Source organism: Castor canadensis, chromosome 4 (assembly GCF_047511655.1).
Source record: "Castor canadensis chromosome 4, mCasCan1.hap1v2, whole genome shotgun sequence".
Taxonomy (NCBI): Eukaryota; Metazoa; Chordata; class Mammalia; order Rodentia; family Castoridae; genus Castor; species Castor canadensis.
In genome coordinates this window covers 173,967,042-173,986,831 of record NC_133389.1, presented here as the reverse complement: position 1 = coordinate 173,986,831, position 19,790 = coordinate 173,967,042, and the positions used below count along the sequence as shown (strand labels likewise).

The 19,790-nt window shown below is 39.5% G+C and overlaps 1 protein-coding gene across 6 annotated transcripts in view; it reads left to right on the top strand.

The window, feature by feature from the left end:
- Positions 1-19,790, top strand: part of Col4a4 (collagen type IV alpha 4 chain) — a 246,505-nt gene that overhangs the window by 166,578 nt on the left and 60,137 nt on the right. For all 6 annotated transcript variants that reach the window (XM_074071878.1, XM_074071877.1, XM_074071880.1 and 3 more), the window contains exons 5-13: positions 5,243-5,377; positions 6,141-6,185; positions 6,834-6,950; positions 11,541-11,609; positions 13,510-13,545; positions 14,882-14,944; positions 15,675-15,710; positions 15,913-15,954; positions 19,462-19,542. In XM_074071878.1, the coding sequence (XP_073927979.1) occupies positions 5,243-5,377; positions 6,141-6,185; positions 6,834-6,950; positions 11,541-11,609; positions 13,510-13,545; positions 14,882-14,944; positions 15,675-15,710; positions 15,913-15,954; positions 19,462-19,542 (624 nt within the window). The remainder of the gene's footprint in view (positions 1-5,242; positions 5,378-6,140; positions 6,186-6,833; positions 6,951-11,540; positions 11,610-13,509; positions 13,546-14,881; positions 14,945-15,674; positions 15,711-15,912; positions 15,955-19,461; positions 19,543-19,790) is intronic.

Here is a 19,790-nt window from a genome sequence, read left to right as displayed (position 1 = left end):
TAAAAAATAGCACTAAGCATAAAAATCACAGTTTTCACAGCCTTAAAAAGGAGACATTTAGGGTTTTATGTGGGTTTTCCACTTGTAAAATGGGGGTTGTCTTTGTTTAATACGATTGAAACACAGGCATAATGGCATCTCTATTACACTTCAGTCGCAAGCATTCAGGGTCATTGTTGGTGTGGTGGAGTTGTGCCCTACAGGCTTCGCTGTGGGATCGTCGCTGTTCTGCAGAACTGCTGCACACCAGTGTCTGGGCACAGTGGCTCAGAGACATGGAGCATTTACACCCGTCTTTCCTAGTGAGAGAGCGGGCTCACCTTCTTATTTTACTAAGCATTTGTTCTCTGCTGTTATGGTCTGACTATGTGCCCTCCCCAGGCAGGAGTTTAATCCCCAAAGTCATATGTTAATGGTATTAAGGGGGTCACTAGGGTGGAGCCACAAAGATTGAATCCTGGTAACTTTATAAGAAGGAAAGAGAGAAGAGAGAAAGAGAGAGAGAGAGAGAGAGAGAGAGAGAGAGAGAGTTAGATACACACTTCCTGCACCATTCTGTTTGTACTTTGTACTGCCAGAACTGTGAGCCAAAATGAATGTCTTTTTTTTTTTTTACAAAGTAGTCTGCTTCAGTTATTTCATTATAGTAACAAAAATTTGTCTGATACATCTGCCTTTCTTATCATCATGATCTTGGACACCTGTGCTTGTCCTCCAGGAGCCTATGGTCTAGGAGGGTAGGATGGAAAGAGCACGCAGGTAGAGAGGATGGGGAGGCCTTGAAGTTGGGAGCATGAGATCAGGGAATCTTTCCATGGGAGCTTTGACAGGTTGTCATTCAGAGATGGGGCCTGGAACAGGACAGTTATGTGAAAGCTGTGAATGACAGAGCTTGTCCACAAATGGCCAGCAGTCCGTATGGCAGGTTGGAGGGAGGGAGTAAGGAGGTCAGAGCGAAGGGGGAAAATCAGCATCCTTCACAATGCAAACAACCATTCCCTGCTTTCCTTCTTTTTTTTTTTATGACATGTTGTCAAATCAGGACACATTTTTATACTATGCTAAATGGAATTTCGTCATTCTTACCACTGTGTTAAACATTTCCACTCCTTTTTCCTCTGCAAAGTTCCATTAGCTCACAGGATTCAGGGCTGCATGTCTGAAATGAAATACATTAAAGAGATTTATAACCAGTTCATTGGCTGTCTCTTTTTCGGTTACCCATGGATATTTGAGCTGAATTTTGTTATGTATTGAAATAATACATTATTGTAAAGTACTATGTTCCTGGGAGATAATTTGGAGAGTTTATACACAAATTACATGCAAAATGTAAAGACAAGTGCCCAACTTAATGAAAAAGCAGTTTCCTGGCTCTAATATTTAGAAAAATGGAAGCCTTTAAATGTATGTTAGTTAGTCTTACTTAAAAGGAAAATTAATTAACATAGGTCATTAAAGGTCATCTGAAGTCATTATTACTCTTACATTTAGATAGTAGTTTAGAATTTACATCACATCTGTTGTAAATTGATCTGCCCTCACAATGCCCTCCAGTGGTTTGTGCCCATATGGTTATATTTTATATTCTGTTATTGTCTTTTTAGTGGCAGGCATTTATATATTTGAGTCCTTTAAAATTCTAAGCCTGTGGTATTTTTATGAATTTGCAATAAATAGTAACTATTATGAGGAGGATGGACAAGTAAAGGGAGATACACATGAAATACAATTTGATTTGTGAAATCTAGGCAGATGCTAAAGGTTTTCAACAATTTTTGTCGAGTCAATGACTTAATGGTGAGAGAGAAATTGGTATTAATCTTTATTCTAAAGGTCGCATTTGCTGATTATAAAATGCACAGAAAGTAAAATGTGAAATTGCCCTGGCTTGCATTTCTCACTTCTGCTATTATATTTTATATTCTTCTAGAAGTCTTCGTTTGTAAATGTATATTTAGTGGAAATGCCTGTGCTTTTGCTCCTGCACAATGAGATCATAGGATATACTATTCTGTGGCTTATTTTGCTCATTGAACAATTACCCATTTGTAATAATGGTCCATAATACCAATAGTTAGCATTTGTTTTGACACTGCTAAAGCACTTCTCATGGATTGTTCTGTTTATGGTCATAAGCCATTAGCCGAGGACGATGCTGAGGGTCAGAGGTATTAAGAAACACACTCAAAGTCACATAGCTAGTATGTGTGGGCCTGGGCTTCAAGTGCACAGGGCTGACTGCAGAGCCCAATGCTCAGCCACTCTGCTCTTCTCTCGTGAGCACAATGGGGATGTTCTATGTCAGCCCAGGCCAATCCACTTTGTCTCTTTAATGGCTGCTTGCAATGCCATCCGTGCCCCACAGTCTCCTCAGTACTCATGCTCTGGGGAATTTAGCCACCTTCTTCTGTACTTCTGTGTCTGCAGGCTTTTTTGAAAGTCCCTGAAGCCCTTGGGCACTCCCTATGTACCACTCATGCTTCTCAGTCAATGAGAGGACGCCCTAACCTCAGAGCCTGGGCAGTATGACTCTCATGTGTCCTCCTCACTCAGTCCTGTCAGGAGACTGACTCTTAGGTGAATCCTCCTCACTTAGTCCTCTTAGGGTCCCTTCAGAGTTAAACTGCAGTTGTCCATGGTGGAAACGGATTGGTACTGCACCTTTCTGGGCTGCCTTCCTCTCCCTTCCTGCATTATTCTGTTTCTTACCTGTGCCTCTTTCATTAACTGTTTGTCCTCTGTATTTTCTGTTGGCACCCAGACAGGATAGGCTGTGTGATGCTCTGTTGTAAAACAATGCCATAATTTATTCACTCAATCTCAAATTGATGGATTTTCCAAGGATTTCCAGTTTTTACTGCTATTACAAACCATATTGTGGTGAATGTTCTTGTATTATTGTTTTGGGGCCCTGCCTACGACCCTAGGCCTCAGGACCTCACTACATCTCCCTCTGCATGTCTGGGCCTGATCATGGTCAGCAGCACTACCTAAGGTGGCCTCCTGGTATGGACCACACCCTGTTGGGGCTCAGTTACCACTTAGTCCCATTGGGGTGCTTTCCATTGTGGAGTTGGCCTTGTGAACTACTCTGGCATTCATGTTTATGGACTGGTCTGGGGCCGCCTGGCTAGTCCTGGTTTCAGGCTGGTTACCACACCACTCCAATTGCCAGTGATTCTGTCATGGGAGTGCATGACAACAGGCAGCCATAGTGGTTGGGTATGCCACACTAATTTGAGATGACTCAAAGTTTTATATAGATAGGACTCCGCGGGAAATATTTTGGCCAGGAACCTGAACACCCAAGAGGGAGTTATGTATTTGCTGAAGAAGTTTAAGCGATGTGGTCTGGGCAGATATCTCCTGAAATCCATTGATTTTTCTATCCACTTATTGAGACTCACTTGCTCATCAAATGCAGTTATCTTGTTGCTTTGGGGGGGCAAAGTGATATAAAGCAGTTTTTAGGTCTCTGGAAAAAAAATGTTCTAAGAATCACAAAAACTTGCAGCCCAACATCACATGAACACCAAGGGTGTTTTCAAACCATAGTGAGATACTTCTGAGCTGCATTGGGCATCAAATAAAACTGAACTCATTCAAGTCTGCAGTGTATGGTGTTATGCAGACAAATTGGCATGAGTTGGTGACAGCCTTGTTACCAATAGCTCTGTATAAAGCTTTCTTCTATTTAATGCAAGAGTTTTATCCTAAGACTGCCAAGCAAGTTCTTAAAAATGTCACATTGATCTTCCTACCCAAATTCTACACATAGATTGAATGTTGAGTCTAAGAGTTTCACTTGGAAACCCTGATTCTAGATTTTTTTCCATTCTTTCAAATAGCCTCTTCCTTCTGAAACATTGGTTATTTTATAAAAAGTGAAGAAATTTGAATATATAAAATGAATAAATAAGTCAAGAAGATTACATTTTGATGAAATTGCTTTTTTCAAAGTTCAAAAATTATGTTCCTAATCCTGAAGGGCATAGGTAAAAGTTGTCTAATGTGGATGAGTAGTCAGGCTTGGACTGACAAGCCTGTGGACCTTGTCCCTGCTGGTCCACCCATTCCTTATCTGTGCAAAAGAAATTTCTTTCTATAGGCAAACACTGGGGTACATGATAGAATTAACTCATGACAAATATCCTTGTCCTCATAGACATTTAAGTAGTGGGGTGAATAATAAACTAATGGACAAATGCATAATTCAAACAAATGAAGTACTAAGATGCTAAGAAGGAAATAAACAGACCCTGTGATGGAGACTAACGTGGTGGAGTGGGATGGAGAGCCTGTTTGACAAGGAGAGTCAAGGAAGGCCTCTGTGGAGGTAGCCTTGAGCAGAGATCTAAGTTTGTGAAGGTTCTGGAGAAAAGCTGCCCAGAGAGAAGGCCTGTGTCAAGCAAGACCCTAAGATAGGAGGAGCTGTGTGGCTATGTGCACAGCATGTGGAGATCAGGGCCTCTAAGGCCCTGAAGATAAGAGGCAGCAGTTTACACTCAATGCAGTGAGAAGTTGGGAAGGGTTTAAAATGCAGAGCAAAGCCATGATTTGACTTCATGTCACTATGGGTGTTCAGTGCCATGGAGAACAGGTAGAAAGGGGAGCAGACAGTTCTTCATCTTTGGGACAGAATGTTTCACTGTGGGCTCAGGGAAAGAAATGACTGCACAAGGTTTAACCTGCACGAGGTCTTTTTGTTCACAGGAAGTTGGATTACATGGATATAATGTAACATGGGGAGCCTGGGTCCAAACTATGACTGAGAAATTAGGTAAAAGCAGATAAAAGGCATACAAATCATGAGCTATTTGGAATATTTAAGAAATATTGCAGTTTTTCCCTCACTCTTAATTTGTGTTGGTTACATAATAAGAATAATATTTTGGAAAATTTTGATTCCATGCTTCATAAAGCAGTAGAAAACTCTATAAATGCAATTGACACTATGAAAACAGTAACAGAACTATAATCAGCTTATACATACATGTTCCCATACACACACACAGATACTCTCATACCATACACTTATACATATATATATAAGTCATGTGTATTAAATTTACACTGAAAAAAGCAATGTTATAGATTCCATTAATGTATTAAACCTATCATTTGTGTTTCTGTTGTTAGAGTTTGCTCAAATCTAACCATCCAGTCTTCTGTAGACCCAAGTGACAGTGTGTGCTAGAAGACACTACTTATGGCTTGTTTCTCTCCCATTCCTTTTCAGGGCCAACCAGGACCATTGGGACCACAGGGTCCAATAGGGCCCCTGGGCCCCCAAGGACCCATTGGGATTCCAGGAGAGCAAGGACTGAGAGGTGACAGTGGCTCTCCTGGAGCAGCAGGAGAGAAAGGAGACAAGGTGAGATGTTTCTTCAGTGAGAGTCACATTACCCTCTTGCCAGCCTCCTGTGCTGGGGTTTCTACAATCACAAGCACTGTGTACCTTGTCATAAAGGAAGTTTAAACTCCTCGGCAATAATCAGTCCTTATTCCCAAGCTCTTTGCAGAAGAGTTTACCCCTCTAACATTTTCTACGCACTTAAATCTACAAGAGTGTACCACTAAGTAGTTGTGTTGTTTGGTGGCTTTTTAGAAACCTAAATGATATATTAAGTATATCATGCTGAGCCTTTCTTTTTTCACTTAATAATATGGCTTAGAGATCATCCTTGTATTAATTTTTTCAGTTAAATTTATTCCTTTAAAAAGCTGCACAGTATACCATAGTATGGATAAAACTATAATTTTAGATAGTTATCTGAATGATGAAAATTTGAAATTCTGCCCCAACTTAGTATAGTACCAGTGTACAAAACAATCCTGTAAACTCCTATGTTCACATTGAAGAGTTTGTTGTTTAGGAGAGATTCCGAGAAGCTGAATTCTGACTTACTGCATGTTGAATCTTTATTTGAGTTGGTACCACCAAGTAAACACAAAAAAGTATGAAAGGTTGATTCTTAAATATTGGCAGTTAAACTTACCAATGTAAAACCAAGTGGCAAGACTACCAAGGGTTTTAAAATATGAGTCATTGATTATTCATATTTTCAGGTAAATCTACTTGTGAATCTAATAATTTAGTAATTTTTATATCTTCATTTTATATTTTGGAATTTTAGGGTCCAACTGGTATTCCTGGATTTCCAGGTTTGGATGGTATACCTGTAAGTATCCCCAAATTTTGTTCATGTTTTAAAGAAGGGGAAACACTCATCAGAACCCTTAAAACCACATATTCAGAAAGTATACATATTAGGCAAACTTTTTTTGTTTTCTCCTCTTAGTTTATTAAAGGGGACTTGCATTTTAATTATGTATGATAACTCCCAAACCAAAACATTTTACGTGAATAGCAAGATTTTCAAATAAATTAGAGAAAACTTTTCCAAAATCTGACCTAGACATATTGTCTTATCAAGTACAATGCTCTGGAAACAAATGTATGCTCATAATAAAAGTTTGCTTTCTGCTAAGTCCTGACATTGTACTTCTAATATGAAAATCAAATGGAAGAATGAAGAGGAGTTTGGAGACTAAATCATTGATTAGAGTCTGAGGATTTAGAGAGAGACTTCCTCACAATAATTCCTAGAATAATCCAAACTACATTAATTTAAATTTGGATATTTTATAAGATTTTTAGTTTTAGTTTTACTATGCTACATAGCACTTTTAGACAGGGAAGGAAGTTTCACAGTATTAAACAAGTAACCACAGGAGTCACAATTGCCATAATTTGGGATCTATATTGTATAAACTTTGTGTGCAATTTCTTCACAAAAATCCATCACTTACATTTTTGTTTCCTGTAGGGTCACCCAGGGCCTCCCGGACCCAGAGGCAAGTCTGGTGTAAATGGCTACAATGGCTCAAGAGGTGATCCCGGGTTTCCAGGGGAAGGAGGAGCACCTGGTCCAGGAGGCCTCCCAGTAAGACCCCATAGGACAGCCTATAGGAATCTTGAGTGAGAAGGCCTCATGGTAGGAGCAGGCATGGTACATTAAAAAGACAAAAACAGAATTGGTGCGTGGGGAACAAATAGGTGTAGCTGGGGAAGGGAATAGAGAGGTGGAGAGGACTAGAATGTGTGGGGCCTTGTAGATCCACGGGGACAGGGACACTGAATAGCTTTAGGGAAGGAAGCAACATGATCAGATTGATGTTTTGTTAAGATGTCTCTGGTTTCTGCACAAGTAAGAAAATGGGGGCAGAGAGGCCAGCTAGCAAAACCTATGTTGTTATCGTTCAGGATTTACTGCAGCTCAGTAGGCATATCAAACATAAAGGGATTTAATGCAGAGTATTTGCCCTTATTATAATGATTGCAGGAGTGGAATTCAGAGGCCAACAAGGGGCTATTCATCCCAGAATCCCACACATAGCCCAGATCCAGAGTCAGGTGATTGCTCTTGCACTACCCCACATCCAGACACCAGCAAACAACACTCACTTTTTCTGCTTGGCAGGAGACCAAAAGGGGATTTCTTCCCTCACTTCTGCCTTCCACATCTCCTAGGTGGAACTTAACTCACATCTAGCTACAAAGGACTCTGGGGAATGTGGGAGGGTTTTTTTTTTTTTTTTCTTTTCTTTTCTTTTGTTTTTCATGAGGCAGATTCTAGCTCTATAACCCAAGCTCTGTAACCCATGCTGGCCTTCAACTCATCGTGTCTCAGCCTCCAGTGTTCTGGAATTACAGGCATCTGCCTCCACATCCAGCTCAAATTCTTTTATCTTTGTACCCACATGTTATGCAAGAATATAAATTAGAAATGGTTAGAAAGGGATGTTCAGAAACAGTTGACAGTATTCAGCACTTGAGGACAAATTTACTGCTCTTGGCCTTTTGTTTCTTTAAAAATTTGGACTTTTGCTGGAATGATGGCTCATGCATGTAATCCCAGCTACTTAGGAGGTGGAAATCAGGAGGATTATGGTTCAAGGCAAGCCTGGGCAAAAAGTTAGTAAGACCTCATCTCAACCAATAAAAAAACCTGAGTATGTGGTGTGCATCCCAGCTCTGTGTGAAGCTTAAATAGGAAGATCTCTGTCTAGCCAGCCCAGGCATAAACATAAGACCCTATTTGAAAAATAACTAAAGGGAGAAAAGGTTTGGGAGCATGGCTCAAGTAGTAGAGCACCTGCCTATCATGTACAAAGCCCTGAGTTCAAACTCAAGTACTGACCCCACCAAAGTTGGAGTTTTATTTAAACATAACTTTAGCAAGGACTTCTCCCTTCAGTAAATATCATTTCTCAAATGCCTTCTGCCATGAGGATCATCCACTTTCTCTTCACAAGTCTTCCTTTGGCTCCAGATCATAGAGGAATTGATCTGAACACAGAACTCCAGGATTTTCAGGCTCACATCTTTCTTATGGTATCATAAGAACCACAACCAGCTTCATCATTAAGGTTCTCAACCACCTCTTGCTCTCAAACAGCACATTTGACGTTCAAGTGAGTGTTTCTTAAGCTCCTCAAATTGGACCAAGTCTCATTCTACTGAACCTGGGACGTTCAAGAGAGCAGAGATTCTCGATAGATAGTAGCTCTGACATAGCATGTAGCACTGACCATAGTACTGGGGTTTGTCACAAGGGTTTCTTTGCAAAGCAACTGTCTCTTTTGAAACAGAAGTAGTCCTCCATTTGCACATAATGAGAGAATGGCTACCTTATCAACCAATGAGAAAAATTACTGTTATTCTACAACCTTTAAAATGTTTTGTCTTACTACAAAATACATAAATACAGCATAAATACATCAAGAAATGAAAAAATAAAAACAGTACATTGTAATTTGAAACATTGAGAATCAAAGTGTTTCATTGCTTTGTAAAAACTTATCAAGAGGGGTTTAAACAGCACTTGCCTTTTTCTCATCATATAATTTATGATAGTAAATGAAATGAACACGTTTTTCATGCCTTGGCATGAAAAACAATTTTCATGTTGTGAAATGTCTCACAGAGTTTCCTTTGGAGTACTGGTTATTGAAACCAGGACCTTGTGTATGCTAGGCAAGTGCTCTCCCATATAAGCAATACCTCCAGTCCTTTGTTTTGCTTTGTTTTTGAGCAAGGTCTTCCTGCTGTTTTTATGGGGGCTGATCTTGAACTTGCAATATTCCTGCCTCCACCTCCTGAGTAGCTGGGATTAATGGGTGTGCACCACCACAGCTGTCTTCAGAGTTCCTTCAATGTGAAGTTTTCCCTGAGTCACTTCCTTCAGGAGATCTTCACACCACTTTCCTCTTTGACATTGATAAGGTCTTTCCTGTCTTGCTGTGGCTGTGTGCACTGTCTCTCAAATTACAGCAGTCTTCCACATTCCCACTGAGGGCTGTCTCTTCTATAACTCTTCACTTATGTTCCACTTGAATTTCACTTTCATCATTGCTTTTTTTCATGTATATGTTTCATTTTCATCTTTGACGGCTAATTCTCTCTTTCTTCTCTCCATTTTTTGTAAATGGCATTTGAGTTTATCATTGGGAGATAAATAGAAAGTATGTCTACATACTTTGCTTTGTTTGTGTGCTCTGAATAATAGCAGTACAATGAGCAATCACAGACAGGTTTTTTGTTTTTGAGAATTTGTATTTTGGTTTACATATTAGCCAGTCCATGATTGATTGGCTTTGGCTTTGAAAGAAGTAATGTGATCAGTCAGTGATCTGAATTGTCCTCTGTTATTTATGTAGTGATTTGTGGATTGAAGAACTAGAGGTGAAGCTTGTACTTTATGTAATTACTCATTAATTTTCATTACAATGGGACTGAAATTTGAACCCCAGAGGACTAGTTTTATTTGATTTAACTGTGGAACTGCAATTCATACTGACTGGAACTGTACAGAGCCAGGACTGCTGGTAGAAGCAAGTCTGACTATTTGCTGGTGTAATTTAGTATTAAGTTTTTCCCATGGGAAGCAGAGGCAGGTGCTCTTGTAAGTAGAATCAGCTTTGAAGTTTTATGCTCTTCCTAGGAGCTTGATATATGAAGAAGACAAAATTATTAGGTGGTAACCGAATTAAGATATTTTAAGAAGGAGATTAAGATGGTAAATAGGAAAGCCTGGGCCGGGGGGATACAATGAGGTATTTATTTACTTTTTTAAAACTGTTTTTGGGGGGTGGTTCTGGGATTTGAACTCAAGGCCTTGCACTTGCCAGGCAGGCTCTCTACCACTTGAGCCACACCTCTAGCCCTTCACTTACTTTTTTTTTTTTTAATTTTATTATTCATATGTGCATACAAGGCTTGGGTCATTTCTCCCCCCCCCGCCCCCACCCCCTCCCTTACCACCCACTCCGCCCCCTCCCTCTCCCCCCCACCCCCTCAATACCCAGCAGAAACTAGTTTGCCCTTATTTCTAATTTTGTTGTAGAGAGAGTATAAGCAATAATAGGAAGGAACAAGGGTTTTTGCTGGATGAGATAAGGATAGCTATACAGGGAGTTGACTCACATTGATTTCCTGTGCGTGGGTGTTACCTTCTAGGTTAATTCTTTTTGATCTAACCTTTTCTCTAGTTCCTGGTCCCCTTTTCCTATTGGCCTCAGTTGCTTTTAAGGTATCTGCTTTAGTTTCTCTGCGTTAAGGGCAACAAATGCTAGCTAGTTTTTTAGGTGTCTTACCTATCCTCACCCCTCCCTTGTGTGCTCTCGCTTTTATCATGTGCTCAAAGTCCAAACCCCTTGTTGTGTTTGCCCTTGATCTAATGTCCACATATGAGGGAGAACATACGATCTTTGGTCTTTTGGGCCAGGCTAACCTCACTCAGAATGATGTTCTCCAATTCCATCCATTTACCAGCAAATGATAACATTTCATTCTTCTTCATGGCTGCATAAAATTCCATTGTGTATAGATACCACATTTTCTTAATCCATTCATTGGTGGTGGGGCATCTTGGCTGTTTCCATAACTTGGCTATTGTGAATAGTGCCGCAATAAACATGGGTGTGCAGGTGCCTCTGGAGTAACCTGTGTCACAGTCTTTTGGGTATATCCCCAAGAGCTTCACTTACTTTTTAAAAATACCCTAAGCAAGCCAGCAGCTATTCACAGAAACCTTCCAAAAGGAACATGTTATGTTTTTTTTTAAAGTTAGTCTTACAAAAGACATATGAGCTTAATTTTGAATACAAATACCAAAATGGATTAAAATGAATATTTTTTAGAAATAGTAATTTCTAAAGTATTAATTAAAGTCACAAAATTGGGCATTTAGAAAAATAGTGCCTGTGTACTATATTATAAGGAAAATGCAGTCTTATTGCTGAGTAATTAGTAAATAACTAAATATTAGTGGCTACTCTGCTTTGGGGGGTTCCCTAATTGAACAGTCTAGCTGAATATTGAGTAAATGTGCATGAGAACCTTAGGAGGATAAACAATGAAGATGTAAATCTCTGCCAGTAAAATGGCTATAATGGCAGTTTTATTGCACATAGAAAAGACAACCCTGAAATGGTAATGTGCTTTTTCCTCTTACTGAATATTGTATTTTTAGGGCCTTCCTGGGGAATATGGAGAAAAAGGAAACTCTGTGTTCATTGTAGGTGGCATTAAAGGTATTCAGGTAAGTATTATGATCATTGTGTGTTTAAAACATTTTTTCTCAAATAGGTCAACCCTGCAGAAAACACATGGGCGGGTATTTCCTGTAAGGTGCCACTGAATACGCTGTGTTTTTGTCATTACTTTGACACAGAGATGGTATCATGCTTCTTGTGTGAAAGTGCTGGTCTTAGTCACTGTAGCTGTAGCATTCTAGTACCTCTTAACCATTCAGAATTGCAAGGACACATTTATTTCAGGGTTTCTCAAGCTTCTCAGATAATCGTTTCTTGTGGAATTGTTCTGAGCATTACAGGATGTCAAACTGCAGGCCAATCTTGGTTTCTGCTCTCTAGGTACCAGTAGACTCCCTCTCCTCTCACTAATAACACCTGCAGTCATTACCAAATGTCTCCTGGGGGGCAAACCACCCCCTGTTGAGGACCACTGATTCATTTGTAGTTAAAGTATTCTAAGATTAATACTTTTCATCCAGTATAATAAAAGCCACTACTATTGAACTTGAAAATTCCCTTGATAAATCTAATGGTTTTGTAGTTTGGGCGGGGAGTCATGTACAAACATTCAGAAATAAGCTCTTAGGTTGGTGAATTTGAGATGCCATGGATAAGTAAAAGGGGATCAGTAGAAATGATGATTTAAGAGGAGAGAGTATATTTTCAAGATGTGGTCTGATAAAAGCAAATCTACAACTCATTTTGTCAATTGTAGAATATTCTTTCTTTAGAGTCTATTCTGACTTTACACCTACTCAGATAGCTATTATAAAAGGCAAAAAACAAACAAACAAAATGCTAACAAGTCTTGTCAGCTATGCGGAGACTTGGAATCCTTATGCATTGCTGTTGGGACTGTAAAATGATACAGCTGCTGTAAAAAAGATGTCAGTTCCAAATGACTCAGAAATTTCACTTCTGCATATATAACCAAAAGAATTGAAAGCTGAGACCCAAACAGATATTTGTATACTCTTGTTTACGGTCACATATTCAAGATATCCAAAAGGTAGAAGCTGCCCAAGTGTCTCTCAACAGATGAATGTATAAACAAGAGCCAGTGTGTGTGTATCCATAGAGATGAATACTGTTTGACCTATGAAGAAGGAAATTCTGATACAGATAACACAGTGACATCATGCTAAGTGAAATAAGCCATTCACAAAAGGACAAGCATTGTATGATTCCATTTATATGAGGTTCCTAGAATATTCGAATTCAAAGAGACAGAACATAGGATAGCGATTGCCTGGGCTAGGGAGAGTGGGCACTGGAAATTAGTATTTAACAGATTCAGAGTGTCCATTAAAGGAGATTAGATGCTGTGCAGATGGATGGTGGTTGTTGTTAACAATATGAATGTGCTTAATGTACAGAAATGACTACTAAAATGGTTCAATATTAAATTTTATCTTATATATAATTTACATTAAAAAGAGACTTTATCCAAGAGAATATGCACAGTGTGATCCTTTAAAGCAGTTGAATCTCAGCGTAGAGCAGAGCCATGAGCACTACATCTGGAGAGTTACTGGTATGAGAAACTTTCCCACAGATCCCTTCACACCACTCTAGGGTGGTCCAAAGGAGCAAGGCCAGCTGTGGACATTAGACCAGAGACCAGAAAGATGTGAGGAAATGGGGCCACAGGTTGAGAATTTAGGGTAATTTAAACTAGCGCTCATCTTAATTCTATCTTGTCATGATCCCAGTAATCTCATTCAGTCCCCACTGAGTGGGGAAAGGAAATCACCTGGTCAGCTGTCTTCTCAACACTAAAAAAAATTGAAAAAACTACACATTTAGACTGGTCAAATAATTCCGTGCATATTTTTATTTTGGCATCATCTGTGTTTTAGGAAAACTGTGTTGCTGTTGTAAAACAATATACTGTTATTATTGCAGGGAGACAGAGGGGACCCAGGACTACCAGGCTTACCAGTAAGTCTCCTGAGCAGGTTACATGCTTCTGTTTCCTCTCAAATAGTGAACCATCCATGCTAGATTTTAATCCCAGTAGGACCAGCTACATAATTTGTAGGGCCCACCTACTATGAAGTGAAAATGTAGGTGCCTTATTCAAAAACTTACTGATAATTTCAAGATGGCAACGGCAGAGCATCAAATCCATGTGTAATGGCACAGTTCGCATATAACAGAGCAGCCTTCAAATCTCAGAAAGATTCCTCTTACCTTCGTATCACTTCATGATCCTTTGGCCTTGCTCAGGTACATGCAGACACTTAATACTTGGGAAGGTAAATCTGCTTAGAAACTCCTTGTGTAATGTTCATACATCAACCTCTTACATAAATACATTGAGTGGAAATTATTTTGCTCTAAATTTCTGTACCATTCTGGCCTGCCAAATCAGTGACCAAATATTATTTTTAGCATTTTAACCTATCTTCATCTTCCTGAAATTTTTAATTCATTGCGTATATTAGTCTTTCCAATTTATCAATGTTTGCTGGATTAAAATTGAAAACAATTTTGCCTCCCAGTGGTTAACCTATAATTCTGCTTTGTAACTTCTGGATATTGGCAGAATTACTTTCCCGGGTTGGTTTTCTAACTACTGTTGAAGTTTGGTCCTGTATAATAAATGAGATGCCCTTGCTGTCTTTGTTAAGGTAAACACCAGTTCATCATCCTAAACGTGACTGTTTACACTCACAAATCATTTGACCTGAGCAGTAGAGTAGAGGGGTTCTCTCCATCCTTCCGGGGTTGCCTGTCTATAACCTTCTCTTGCCACTGTGTATGCTGTTGTGCTGTTGTGTCATAGTAATGACTGAACCATCTTCAACCGGACTTGGGGACAACAATGACATTGGTCTTATAGGCCACATTTTAAATTATATTAGAAAGGACAAATACATTGTTATTTAAGTACATTGTACAAATACATTGTTATTTAAATAGCAATGTTAACTAATACTATTATTTTAAAGAATCATGGTAATATATAAAATTTATAATGTACATGGAATTTAGGAGAAGCTAGCAATAAGTTTTCTTCAGTCTCAGATGGCATTGGTACAAGAATTACTTGTAAGAAGTACATTGATTTCTAGGTCTTAGCTGAGTCCTGACATCAGTTTGTCACACCTCCAGGAGTGCTGCTCTCCTCACCCCTACTGAAGATGCCCCAGCTGAGCAAATGTGGAGGGAGCTGCTTGCTTTAGAGGTTCTTATCTACCTGGGATTGCAGTGCAGCTCCTACTGTGAAAGAAGATTATGAAGTGTTTTAATGTGCTGATTTTTGCCCATCTAGGGATCTAGGGGTGCACCAGGACCAGCAGGCCCCATGGGATATCGTGGCCCACCAGGGTTAGCAGTAAGTACAGTACTGCCAATGCTGTCCCTTTATAAATCCAGTGTCAACATTAAAATAAAAGTGAAAAGGAAAAAATTACAGTCTTGGATCAGGTGCTGGTGGGCCCCTTGCGTGCTCAGTCTGATGAGTCAGCAAAGCCCACATCATAGGCAGGAATCCATCTAGACGCACGGGTGCCTCCTTTCCCTAATGCAGGCCACTGACGTTAGGTTCACAAACAACAATAGTGAATGCAATATAAAAAGTCCATTGTGCATGTTTTAAATTTTCATTCATACATAATAAATGTACACGTTCATGGGGTACAGTGCGATATTTGGAAACATGCATGGAAATGTAATGATGCAATCAGGGTGATTAGCATAATTATTACTGCAAACATTAATCATTTCTTTAAAACCTTTCTTGTAGCCATTCTGTAATAGATAATAAATTACCACTGTGTATAGTCACCCTGCGTGCCCCAGACACTAGAACTCAATGCTTCTGACTGTGTTTTTGTGCCCATTACTCAGCCCTACTTTCTCTGCCTTCTCCCCTGTTCAGCCTTCCCGGCCTCTGGTGACCACTATTCTATTCTCTATTCTGTAAGATCTTCTTTTCATACATATTTTAAAATCAAGTGTTTCCCAGCTAGGAACTTGAGGCCACCAATGAGGACATATTCTGATCTATGGCTGATAATTGATGTTTTTGTTTGTTTGTTTGTTTGTTTTTGCCATTGATTTAGGGACCTCCAGGCCATTCTGGGAGTCCAGGGTTGAAGGTAGGTCTTGAATAAAACACATATACAGAACCTTTTCTCAATGAAATTGAGAATTGACTACTAATTTTGTCAGAATTGTATCTTTCCACTTATCATAATTCCCAAAGTATTTAAATAAACTACAATGAGTTGCATAGCCAGAAGTTTTCATTACATTTTTAAAATTCAAGAGCAATTAGATTTATTTTCTTCTCTTTATCAGGGAAATCCTGGTGTTGGAGTGAAAGGACAAATGGGAGACCCAGTAAGGACCCCTTCTTGCATGGAGGAGCAGTTGTCTTGTAAACTGTGTGTTCTGTCTAGTTGTGGAGGCTGTTCTGGTTATTATTTAATTTGTGTTCACTGTCTGGTCACTGCCCAATTTTATGGCTAGAACTTCTATTTGTTGAGTTATTATGGCACCATTACCCTTGACTGAAAATGACAATTTGGGCAAAATTTAACACTAAATTCAAGTTGATTTATAGGACATATTTTATACTGGCAAAAAGAGATTTAGCATTTTTGATAAAATATCCAGAGTAACAGTTTGATTTAATTACTGATTAGTATGGATTAATTTCACAAATTGGCATCAAAATCCTAAGCTAAATGGAACCATGAGCATCTTTTATCTCCATCCTCCCTCTCTCACCCCCACAGTCATTTCTATGGAAGCATGAAAGTAAGGAAAAGTTTTAGAAAAGCAAATCAAGATTGGTAGCTTTTCTGGATATAATCTGACTGTCCAACAGTAGGTATCTGGCTCTTTCAACAACCATGGACCACGGGCAAACAGGTATTGAGCATCTACATTATTCCAGGCTAGGATTAACACTTGGTGTGGATGTTTAGCAAGAAAAATCAGATATGATGTAGGGAAATGATCATGATATAATGTTGAGCAGAAAATAGAGGTTACAGAAGTAACAAACCCAAGTTTGTAAAAGCAACAATAAAAAGACATTACAGGTGAATATGGTGGTATACACCTGTAATCCCAGCACTTGAGAGGTGGGAGGCAGGAGGATCTTGAGTTTGACGTCACCCTGGGTTACATAGCAAAACCCTGTCTCAAACAAAATGAAACAAAAGAGTGAAGTTCTTAGAGAGGAATTTCTCAACCTCAACACCCCCGATATTTCATTGTTTTGGGAGGTTGTCCTGTGGATTGTAGGATGTTTAGCAGTATGCCTGATCTCCACACACGAGACTCCAGTAACAACCATAGACCCCGAGTGTGACAACCAAAATGTACCAGGACACTGCAAATGTCCCCTGGGGCATGGTGTCCAAGTGTTGAGAACCACTGACATAAAGGAATGAATGAATGAAAATACAGTAAACCCATCTTTTTCAAACCTGGGGCGTCATGGACCTCAGAGAACACACTGATCCAAGCTCTAGCAGCCCCTATCCCCACCTGAGGCATGTCACAGCCCTGCAGCATCACCAGCCAGGTGGCCTTCAACGCCAAGACAATTGGGTGCATTTGCAAATGCAGGCCCTAGAATCATGTGGAAGCATTTGGCTAAGCTGTGACTCTTCAAGTGATTCAAAAACGATGGTTTTAATAATTATACATTTGAGAATTCATTCTGTCCTTCATGTATTTTTAGTAGCATTTGTGTGCATTACTTATTCAATAAAATAATACCTTGAAGTAAACAGTATCATAAACCCCATCTCACAGGGAAGAAGGTGATGGTTACAGGAATTTAAAAAACTAGAACTGAGAGATATTTTAAGCATCTTGTCCAAAGTGACACAGCCACACAACCAGGAGGGGCGTGGGTGGCAAACACAGGTATCTGGCTCATTGTCTGTTCTTTAACTGCTTCAGAGAAGGAAACGATTTTATGATGCAAAGTATGAATAATCATAATATTCAGAAAAATACAAAGCTTATCTAATTAAGGGTGAGAATTCATGGCTGTATTGTGGCAAAATCAACTCCAGGAATTTTTTTTCTACAAGAGAGTAGTATCTCTAATGACACAAATAACAACTTTTGGCTAATTATTTTATATAGAGTGTTTTTAAATATTACTATAGGTGAGTAAATAAGAAATAGTCTAATTTTGTTGAATATAAACTAAATCTAACCAGACTGGAATTGGTTATAAATTATAGTACATTCCATAGGCTGGGTGTGGTGGCTCATGGCTGTAATCCCAGCCATGAGGTAGAGAGGTAGAGATCATAGTTTGAGCTCAGGCCCTGCCAAAAACATCAGATTCTACCTGGGAAATAATTAAAGCACAAAAGGCTGAAGGTGTGACTTGAGTGGAAGAGCACCTGCCTAGCAAGTGCAAGGCCCTGAGCTCAAACCCCAGTACAGCAAAAAAAAAAAAAATCATTGTACATTCTTACAATAGATGATTTGATAGACACTAAAACCCCTGAAGTTTCGTGTAATAGGAAGATACTCATAAATATATTTTAAAATCAAATAAAATACAAGCTATATTGTATATTTTAAATTGTGCTCATGCATTTATTATGTAGCATTCTGATTATAGTATGTACACACATAACACACATGTGTATATGTATGTGTATATATGTGTGCGTATATAATTTATTTTTCTTTAGTGCATTTTAAACTCAGGGCCTTGTGCTTGCTAGGCAGGTGTGATACCACTTAGCCATCCTGCCACCCATTTTTTTTTTTTTTGGTGGTACTGGAGCTTGAACTCAGGGCTTCATGCTTGCAAGGCAGGTGCTCTACTGCTTGGCCACACCTCCAGCCCTTTTGCTCTGGTTGTTTTAGAGATGGGGTCTCGCTTTTGCCCAGGCTGGCATGGACTTCCATCTTCCTATCTTACGATTCCCACCTTTGCTGGGATGACAGGCACACCCCATTTCTTTTGAGGTGGGGGGGTCTCATGAACTTTTTGCCTGGGCTGGCCTTAAATTGCCATTCTCCTGATCTCAGTCACCCAAGTAGGTAGGATCACAGGCATGAGCCACTGGTACCTGACTGCTTTGGTTATTTTGGAGATAGGGTCTTGCATTATGCCCAGGTTGACCTGGGCCATGTGCTTCTATTTAATGCTTTTCATCACGGCTTGGATGACAGGCCTGAGCCATGACACCAGTTTTTATTGGTTGAGATGGTGTCTTGTGAATTATTTGCTCAGGCTGTCCATGTATGGCAGTACTCCCAATCTCTGCCTCCTGAGTAGCTGGGATTACAGGCGTGAGCCCCTGAGCCCTGTTATATACACAGATTTTTTTTGGAACAAAAAACTACATAGCCCAGACTGGCCTGGAACTTGAAATCCTCCTGTCTCTCTCTAGAGTGCTGGCATTATAGGTATATGCCACCATGCCCAATTTGATTATATTATATTTTAAATTAACTCACCATTTAATCACAAACAGGTAACGTATACATATGTGTGTGTCTATATCTATATTGTGTAGAGACGTGCATATGTGTAAATGCACCTTTATATCACACACACACACGTATATGCTAGAAAGAACCAAACCCAACTCTTTAATAAAGAGTTTAATTCTGGGTGATAAGCGTATGGATCCATTTCATTTTTAAAATTTATTTTTAATCATAACCACACATTACATTACAGTAATGTAATGTAATATTTACACACAGTAAATATCACTTTGGATCACATGGTGTGTTTGCTGTGATTTGTGTGTGAAATCCATGGCACGCAGGCCAGGAAGCATATTACACTGTCATACATGAGGAAAGTCTTGTTTCAAAACAAATTAGTATTAAATTTCTTGGTTTTATTTCAAGGGTGAGGTTGGCCAGCAAGGTTCTCCTGGGCCCACCCTGCTGCTAGAGCCACCTGACTCTTGCCTCTATAAAGGAGAAAAGGTAAGCCTCCGATTTGAAAGTCACCTTGTAAAAATAATGAAAAACGTTCTCTGCACGTGTACCTGTGGCTGCAAGTGCCGACCGCCTTACACACTTTGTCACATTCATCTCAAACCTGCCTTAACAGGCTGGTATTATATTAGCCCTGCTGTACAGCATTGAACAACGAGGCTTGGAACCTTACCTTGTTTTCAAGTTTACCTAGCTGCTGGGTGGCAGACCGAGAAGTCCTCCATGACATAGGGCCT